At 39.9% G+C, this 10,202-nt stretch overlaps 1 protein-coding gene and 1 pseudogene across 3 annotated transcripts in view; both read left to right on the forward strand.

Moving 5' to 3' along the window:
- The window catches only part of IL23R (interleukin 23 receptor), a 79,076-nt gene that overhangs the window by 37,709 nt on the left and 31,165 nt on the right, over window positions 1-10,202 (forward strand). For all 3 annotated transcript variants that reach the window (XM_010850293.1, XM_010850294.1, XM_010850295.1), the window contains one exon: window positions 3,360-3,505. In XM_010850293.1, the coding sequence (XP_010848595.1) occupies window positions 3,360-3,505 (146 nt within the window). The remainder of the gene's footprint in view (window positions 1-3,359; window positions 3,506-10,202) is intronic.
- On the forward strand, window positions 8,873-10,189 carry LOC104996163 (annotated as a pseudogene).

Below are 10,202 nucleotides of genomic sequence, written 5' to 3' on the forward strand. Positions count from 1 at the left end.
CTGGTGCACTGGGACGACCCAGAGGGATGGTATGGGGAGGGAGGAGGGAGGAGGGTTCAGGATGGGGAACACATGTATACCTGTGGCAGATTCATTTTGATATATGGCAAAACCAATACAATATTGTAAAGTTAAATAAAAAAAAAAAAAAAACACCTATGGTGTTCCAGGCAATTAACATGCCCATTACACTTAATTCTGGAAATAATCATATATGATACCCATTATGCCCATTTTTTAGACAAAGAAAGAGGTAAAATAATTTCTTCAAAGCACATAGCTAGTAAGGAGGAGAGCCAGATTTCATCTCAGACTTGCTCACTTGCTGTAGTTAACCATCACCCCCGCCTTCCAAAATCTCTTCTGACTGTCACCTTCAAATCTGTTCACACTAAACCGGGGAGCCTCTTGTTTGGAGTTTCTGCACCTCCACCCCCTCCTCCTCCTTTCTCAGTCTCCCAAAATGGATTCCAAGAAACTCAGATTGAAAAACACAGGTTAACAATGTAGGAGGCCCCTCCCATCAAAGCCCCTAGATTCTTACTGGATGTGCTATATTGATTTATGGCACTTTAAGAATGAGACACTGCAAATGAGATAAATTAACTGTTCTACGAAACTGAATCAGAGGACTCTCCTGGGAGTAATTTCCACACAACAGCTATGGGATTGGGCTTTAATTAAATTAGGGAGGTATGCTGAAAGGCAGGACTGAATTAACAGGGTAGAAACACTGCCAAAATGACATGTGAAAGGAATGCTTAAACTTCTCTTATAGAGAAATGAGTTTCAATACAGAAAATGCAATGCCTTCTGGCTGCCATTTGGAACATTAGTTCTAGCCAGTGAATAATTATAAGTAAATACATATTGTTAGAAAGATACCAGACAACTATAATACAGTTCTTTATTTCAATTTAAGTGGAAACTAAAGATATGGCATTTATGATGGAACTGACATTTAAAAAAAAAAAAAAGTAAGATCCAATGGAAATGTTTGAAATGTAAGCAATGAGAGAAAAAAATTCAACATTTTAAGTCTTGTATAACAAACTAATGGTCAAGTATGTGTTATATAATTACTCGAAAAATATAAGCTCATGCAAACCTGAAGCCTTAGGTCTCTATTGTATTGATCTGCTCTGTGCTAAGCCTCTATCTTAACCACACTTACTGTTCTATCTGCATTTCTCACAGGACTAAGAAACGTTTTTCTTCCTCCCCAGAATATTTCTTTCTGGAAAAGGATCTCACAATGCTTGTATTGTTATATTTGCAGCAGGCTATACTCAGAGATGGGGTGTAATTTATACCCTTGAGGGGGGCTTAAGTATTCGCAAATGGTTTCAGAGCCCTAGAGATCCACTTCCCTGACTCTAGAAATCTCCGAATTCTGATTCTTATTACAAGGAGCTTAAAATAGAAAAAGGAAATCAACTATGGAATTCAGATGATAAAAATTTAGTACCGTAAGCTCTTTAATTAGATTAATTCTACTACTATTACTTATATACTATGCTAGGTTATGGAGAAGGAAATGACAACCAACTCCAGTGTTCTTGCCTGGAGAATTCCATGGATAAAGAAGCCTGGCAGGCTACAGTCCATGGGGTCACAAAGAGTCAGACACGACTGAGTGACCAAATCACCATGCTAGGTTAAGCCCAAGGATTTTATTTTAGGTCTGTGTTACTAGAAAGCAAAACTTTAATTTTTCTGTTTTTCTATAAGTAATGTATCTGTGCACATAACTTTATGGAATATTATTCATTGAAAATAAAAAAATAATTTTCCCGAAGAATACTTTATAACTTAGAATAAAAGGAAATAAACTCATAGAGAATATTAAGTTGTAATAATGGCCCCAAAAAGCACACCAATTTGTTAAATCAATATTGGATTGGCCCAAGAGTTCATACCATCATACAGAAAACCCTTAATGAAATTTTTAGCCAATCCCGAAATAAATACATCTAACAAAGTCATAGGTTTTCATTGTTCTATTATGCATATAGGAGAAATGAGAAATGCCAATGATTGTATTCTATTTAGACAGGACAAATATATAATAATTTGCAGATTAGAAATATAGAGATTCCAGGTATTCCATGACGCCTAGTACGAAAAATAGTAAGATTAACAATTAGAATTTCCGTTTCCTTTTGAAAATCAAAGGAAATTTTTAGTTTCCTTTTGATCTTCCCTGGTGGCTCAGATGGTAAAGAGTCTGCCTGCAATGCAGGGTTTGATCCCTGGGTCAGGAAGATCCTCTGGAGAAGGAAATGGTAACCCACTCCAGTATTCTTGCCTGGAAAACCCATGGACAGAGGAGTCTGGCAGGCTGCAGTCCATGGGTCGCAAAGAGTTGGACATGACTGAGCAACTTCACTTTCTTTTGCTTTGAAAATCATAATCACACAACACAGTAATAATTTATAAAGTCTTAGAGTTTATGGGGTCACACAGAGTCGGACATGACTGAAGTGACTTAGCATAGCATAGCATAGAGTCTTGTGAGACACTTTGTTCAAGTTATACTTTCAAGTACAGATTTACTTTAATAGCTAACAAAACAAGTAAGCAAATATTTGTACAAGTTTCCCTATGACACAGGAGAATAATAATATGATTGTGAAAGATCTCAACTCAACATTTTGCCAAATCATATACTCTGAACTAAATTGTGGATGCAAAACATAATTTCTCCCTAAACATACACAGGAAAGAAGAGATATCTTCTTTACCTCTTTTTTATACTCATTTGTTAATAGGCCAGGCTTCAGATTTCATGAGTTAGGAATATAAGGCAGCATGAGGTGGGAAAAGACAAGACTGTTAACAGTCTTATGGACTCTGCGGGAGAGGGAGAGGGTGGGAAGATTTGGGAGAATGGCATTGAAACATGTATAATATCATATATGAAATGAGTCGCCAGTCCAGGTTCGATGTACGATACTGAATGCTTGGGGCTGGTGCACTGGGACGACCCAGAGGGATGGTATGGGGAGGGAGGAGGGAGGAGGGTTCAGGATGGGGAACACATGTATACCTGTGGTGGATTCATTTTGATATATGGACAAACCAATACAATATTGTAAAGTTTAAAAATAAAATAAAATTTTAAAAATAAATAAATAAAAGAAATGGAGAATGGGTGGAATGGAATTTTAATTAATAACAGCAGTTTTCTCCTACATAATAAATTAGAAAACAAGAAAAATTTCATTAATCATTAATTAGATTGTGAGTTTTTTTGTTTAGCACTTTGAGTTTTAACATGTCTAAATATTGATGAAAAAATACCAATTTCTTCCTAGGCAGTTTTAAGTTACTGGATTTCTGTTTATGTTTTTTTCTAGTGATACCTTCTGCATCCATTATTTCCAGGGCTGAGGATATAAATACTACAGTGTCCAAGACTGTAATCCACTGGGATAGTCAAACATCAATTGAAAAAGTTTCCTGTGAAATGAGATACAAAGATACAACAAACCAAACTTGGAACGTAAGCTAAATTTACTTTCCTTTTACATGTAAATGAGTAAAAGAAAAGCCAGCCAAGTCAATGACCACAGTGGATGTATAATGATCTATTTTACGTGTTTTTATCTGACTGTTTGTGTGATATTCAAACTACTCTAGTTGTAATAATGATGCTTCCAAATAAAGAGGTGAATTTCCTGAAAAGGTCCCTTGCCTTTTGTAAACCAGTAAATAGACAAATGTCCAACTAGGAGGGATTCATCTAGTTAGCTCCTTATAATTCAGTGTCTCAGGTTGAAATTTATATCAGTAATTATGAATATAAACGTAAGTATTCTATCCTGAAATTTACCAGGCATTCAGGAAAATAAAATTTGTTCAAAAAGAGCTTCAGATTTATGGGTATCTCTTTTTAAATGAAGAAATGCACAATTCAAAATGTAAGATTTATTACTATATTAGTTTTAAATGAGCATAAGGTAAAAAAAAAAGTAAATGTCTAGGCAAATCAACCATCCTTAAACACCAGCAGTAATTTAGCAAGTTAGTATCTTAGGAGAGGCACAGGTGCAAGGTTCATTAATAGAAATCATATCACATGGCAGCACCTGTGAACACTATAATAAAAGCTCACTATTTTGAACTATAGGGGAAAAAGAACTATCTGAGGAAAAAGTACCAATTTTGGTGTATTTGAAAAGAAATGCCATTTTATTACTTCCAAGTACAATAAACTGCCATTTGTGTGTGTGTGTGTGTGTGTGTGTGTGTGCACACGCACATGCTCAGTCGTGTCAGACTCTTTGCAACCCCATGGACTGTAGCTCCTAGTTTAGTCAAAATAATTAGGGAATGGAGTTTATGGCTTTGCTTAATTATGAGTTATGTGTCATGTATTAATTTGTCAGTTTTCAGGGAGTTAAGTGAAATGGTACACATTTATTCTCTGATGACTAGCATGACTCCAAAGCCTTCATCATTCTGAACGTGAATGAATTTTGCTTTGCTATAGAAAGCAGTATGTTCAGGCAGTGTCAAAAAAATGAGGGCAAAATATTAACTTTACCACATACTGTAACAACTACTCTTTAAATCCCCAATGCCAACTTGCTTATTTACCCTTGTTCATTTAAATGAGAAATGTGACATTTTAGTTGTTTAGATTACACTTAGATGCAAGTCCATGTTCTGCATCACTTGATAAATACCCAAATAAAGATCCTGCTGGACTCCTTGACTAAATAATTATGGCATTTGTGTTCACAGTAACTCCAAGCGTAAAGCCTGGGATGAGCAAAATAAAAAAATTCACAGCCAATCTTTTGCTTATGTGGAATTTAGGTAAATTAGAAAACAGCCCAAATGAAATTCTCATCTTAGACTTTGAGTGAGTGAGGCTTTACTCTAAAAAGACACCTGGGTTCCATCCCTGGGTTGGGAAGATCCCCTGGAGGAGGGCATGGCAACCCACTTCAGTATTCTTGCCTGAGAATCCCCATGGACAGAGGAGCCTGGTGGGCTACAGTCCAGTCCATAGGGTCACAAAGAGTAGGACATGACTGAAGTGACTTAGTACACACACATGGGTAGTGTCATGGTCATAGGATGATATTAAGAATATGAAATTCCCTTATTTGGCACAAGTAGGAGGAAGTAATAAGCTATAAGAATGCTTAGGAAATAGAAAGGTGCTATAGTATCAGTATCTCCTAATAGATTTTCAGAAACAATTTTTTGGTTGAAACTCTTGTTCTCTGCTCCCCCTGGTGGTGCTACATGTGCCACTGTGAAACTTGGTAACTTAGAGGTAAATTTGAACTCCTCAAAATGTTCTTTTTATCAGAAGCAGGCAAATGAAGGAGCTGAAAGAATATTTGTTACCTCATTTAATCTCTATCACAATCTTTAGTGATAGGTAGTCTCAGCTCCATCACAGAAATGAAGACATAGGGCTTGAAAGAGCTTCAGCCAGGTTCTCCAAGCTTACAGTGTTAGTACAGTAACTAAGTACCTCTCATAGACCCTACATTACTTTGGGCACAAAAAATTTTTGGAAAATGAAGGAACCGGTTTCAATCTAAAATCTGTATCCTATCCCTTTTACCATAATTCCTCCAAATGTAACTACTCACAGAGATGACCCAAGTCCAGTTGGTAAAAGCCAGAATGAAGCTTTGTTTTCCACATGTGTTACCCATCAATTTCATCTGGATCATGCATAAAATATTATTGTTACCTCCTTGTAAGGAGACGGGAAATGAGAGTCATGAAGAATAGGCAGATACAAAGGACTACGGATTTGCCCTTCCACCTCAGCTCTGCCTGCATCAGATAATTGTTGGAAGGAAGTTCTTTACTTCAAAGTGGTGGGCAGTTACACAGAAAGCCTTGTGGCTAAGTGCACAGGCTCTAGAGTTCAAAGCCTGGCTATGACATTTTCTAAATGTACAACCTTGGGCAAGTTCCTTAGCTTTTCTGAGTCTCATTACTGCCATACTTAAAAGAAGAATAAGATAAACACCCACCTCATATGGTTGTGCATGCTATGCAAGCATGCATGCTGAGTCGCTTTAGTCATATCCAGCTCTTTGCAACCCTATGGACTAAAGCCCACCAGTCTCCTTTGTCCATGGGGGGATTCTCCTGAAAGAATATTGGAGTGGATTGCCATACTTTTCTTCATGTGGTTGTGGGAATGATCAAATGATGAGAGAAGCTAGCCCACAACCTGGAATATAGTTAATGCTGATTGTTACTGCTATTCTTCATCTTAACCTCCAGAAGAGCCACATAGCAGGTGTGGTTGAGCCAAGGATGCCCACTTGAAAATCAAAATCAGTGCATTGAGGGTGTTTTCAGCTGTTTTTAGCTAAGCTGCATACATATTACAAGGTATTAGCCAGTCCTTCAGGTGAACCTGCAAGGCTGATGCCATGGGGAGAATATCTGCTTTGGTTATCTTCATCAGCTGTCTTCCTGACACCTTAAATTTGCATAAAAATTTGAGTTCACAATTCTCAATGGCAATCCTTGCACACTCCTATGAGCCCTATCTCAGGAGCATTTGCTCAGTTTACATGTGTATTTCCTCATCTTTTAACTGTGAGCCCCTGGAAGACAGGGCTATTCCATAATCATTTTTGTTTTTACATTGATATTTATAATGTCTGCTTCACATGGATAATATTTGGACACATCAACTATTAGTATGATTATTTGCCTTTAATGGTTCCAAGGGTAGTGACAGTAAAGTAGGGAAGTCTTGACTATAGGTTTAAGTAAATGACTTAATGGTGACTCAAGTCTCTGATCGGAGAAGGCAATGGCACCCCACTCCAGTACTCTTGCCTGGAAAATCCCGTGGACGGAGGAGCCTGATGGGCTGCAGTCCATTGGGTCACTAGGAGTCAGACACGACTAAGCGACTTCACTTTCACTTTTCACTTTCATGCATTGGAGAAGGAAATGGCAACCCATTCCAGTGTTCTTGCCTGGAGAATCCCAGGGATGGGGGAGCCTGGTGGGCTGCCGTCTATGGGGTCGCACAGAGTCGAACACGACTGAAGCAACTTAGCAGCAGAAGCAGCAAATCTCTGATGAAGCTAGATAAGGGTATTGGCAAACTTTTTATTCAAGGGCCAAATAGTAAACAATTTAGTCTTTTCAGGCCATAAGATCTCTTTCTCAGATATTCAACTCTGTATTTATAGCATGAAAGCAGCCTAGACAATGTGTAAATAAATGGACATTGTTGCATACCAGTAAAATTTACTTATGCACACTGAATGTTGTATCATTTCCATGCATCATCGAAATAGTCTTCTTTGGACTTTCTTTCAACCATTTAAAAAATGTAAAAACCCTTCTTAGTCATAGGCTGCACAAAACCAAGCATCCACTGTTTTCTTGGAATGGCTAATAGAACAACGGGCAGATAGCAAAGGGTCAAATCCTTGGCCTTCACATTTCAAAAGTGTAAGTGCTGTTATAAGACAGAAAACTTGTAAAAACATGTGAGTTGCTGCCAACAAGTACCTATTGTATAGCACGTGGAACCCTGCTCAATGTTATGTGGCAGTCTGGATGGGAGGGGAATCTGGGGGAGAATGGATACATGTATATGCATGCCTGAGTCCCTTCGCTGTTCATCTGAAACTATCACAACTACTCTTAATCAGTTATACCCCAACACAAAATAAAAAGTTCAAAAAACCCAAACAAAAAAGAACGTATAATTAGTCACAACTAGATTTCCCAATCCCCAACCCCTTTCTCTCTCATACCAAACACTAGCTAAAGGCTCCAAGGGCTTCCCTGGTGGCTCAATGGTCAAGAATCCACCTGCCAATGAAGGAGACTTGGGTTCAATCCCTGGTCCAAGAAGATCCCACATGCCTCAGAGCAACTAAGCCCATGTGCCACAACTACTGATCCTGTGCTCTAGAACCCAGGAACTGCAACTACTGAGTCCACATGCCGCAACTACTGAAGCCCACATGCCCGAGAGCCCATGCTTTGCAGCAAGAGAAGCCACTGCAATGAGAAACCTGCACACTGCAACTGGACAGTCGCACCCACTCACCCCAACGACAGAAGAGCCCGCACAGGAACAAAGACCCAGCACAACAGAACATAAATAAATATGGGAAAAAAGAGGCTTCTGGGCAGAGAGAGGAGGAAATGGGTGGGTAAGGGGGAAGAACAAAAAACGTTTAGACTCAGATGTTTAATGATCAGGACCCCTCATCCTGTGCCATGCTCCAGGCTGGGAGTCAGAGGCAGTTAGGTTATAGAACGCTGAATAGGGTGAGATTCTTCCCTTCACCCAAGGATGCTCCCAGAAACTTAGGTGTAACCCTAAGAAAAGCAGTACCCCAAAATGATGGAGATTAAGTTCCCAGGTCTCCCACCTTGAGAACTGAGGCTCTAAAAAGAAATTAGCTGCTATAAAAATGAAGTTATATTTCTGGCACTTGAGATCATACCCTCTCCATAGGAACACAATTAGGTCCAACTCTCTCTCAATGCCTGTTTTAGCCTCTGAAAGTATTATTTTGAAGTACCATCTTGAGCTTGCAAGGCCCTAAAGAGTCACCTGGTTTGCTTCTTAGTAGAAACAACTTGTAACAGTTCCATAAAATTCTTTCTATTTCAGAATTCTAGCTGTAACTTTAGGGTATTTCTCTTCTTAGAGGGCTTATCTACAAATATAATGGCAAGAGACATACGGGAGAATAGTGCATATGGAAGCTAAACTTTTGGCACTAGTAAAATCTCTCCTGTATCTCAGGCGAATCCAGGAGCCTCCACTCAAATTTAAAACAGCAGAGTTTGCGCGGGAAAAGGTAGGCGCTCTTGAGCTGTACTTAGTGTAGCTGGGTCAGGTGTTTTCGCTGAGCCCGCCGCCCCCTTCGCACCGCTGCCGGCCATGGGGCTTCTGGAACTGTGCGAAGAACTATTCGGCACCGCCGACCTTTACCAAGTATTGGGCGTGCGGCGCGAGGCCTCAGACGGCGAGGTCCGACACGGCTATCACAAGGTGTCCCTGCAGGTGCACCTGGATCGGGTGGGCGAGGGCGACAAAGAAGACGCCACCCGCCGCTTCCAGATCCTTGGAAAGGTCTACTCCGTTCTGAGTGACAAAGAACAGAGAACATTATACGATGAACAGGGAACAGTGGACGAGGATTCTGATGTGCTCAGCCAAGACCGGGACTGGGAGGCCTATTGGAGAGTACTCTTCAAAAAGATATCTCTGGAAGACATTCAGGCTTTTGAGAAGACATAAAAAGGTTCTGAAGAAGAGCTGACTGATATTAAACAGGCCTATCTGGACTTCAAGGGTGACATGGATCAGATTATGGAGTCTGTGCTGTGTGTGCAATACACAGAAGAACCCAGGATAAGGCACATTATTCAACAAGCCATTGATGCTGGAGAGGTCCCATCCTATAATGCCTTTGTCAAAGAATCGAAGCAGAAGATGAATGCAAGGAAAAGGAGGGCTCAGGAAGAGGCTAAAGAAGCAGAAATGAGCAGGAAGGAGTTGGGGCTTGATGAAGGAGTGGATAACTTGAAAGTAGCCATTCAGAGCAGACAAAAGGATCGGCAAAAGGAAATGGACAATTTTCTGGCTCAGATGGAAGCAAAGTACTGCAAACCTTCCAAACGAGGAGGGAAAAAAACGACTCTCAAGAAAGAAAAGAAATAATGGAATATTCTCTTCAAAAGTCCATAGGTGTTAACTGATGCCTTTGTAGGCAAGGTACAGTCAAGATTTGAAGACAGAAGTCAACTCAACTCTTGAGAAAAGTTGTCTTTCAAGCCTAAATTATTTGGATCAACTATCTAAACCAAGTAGACTCTCTCAGCCTGGTCTTAGTTTATCCTAGAAATAGGCTGACATTCTGTGAGGTCCTCCTCTGAAGGCATTGGTGGTGATCACCGAGGGAGCGGGAGGGGAATGCTTCCCGAGAGCACTCTTCTGTGTGTCTCCTGTATGAGGAACTCTCTAGCATGCAGATCTGTCCCTACCACTTTTAGCAGTTGTTATTTTGCCACGTAGGAGTGAGCTTCAGGGTATTCAGTGGTGTGTGTTTTTTAGGACATGTGCTCTACCTAGCCTTCGACACTTGCTGGGCATCTGTTTTCCAAATACTTGCCAGTTTGCTTTCAGTCTTAATGTTCTTGCCTAGGTCCTCTCTTTTTTTTTTTTTCCT

Source organism: Bison bison, unplaced genomic scaffold, assembly GCF_000754665.1.
Source record: "Bison bison bison isolate TAMUID 2011002044 unplaced genomic scaffold, Bison_UMD1.0 scf7180017864290, whole genome shotgun sequence".
NCBI classification, from domain to species: Eukaryota; Metazoa; Chordata; class Mammalia; order Artiodactyla; family Bovidae; genus Bison; species Bison bison.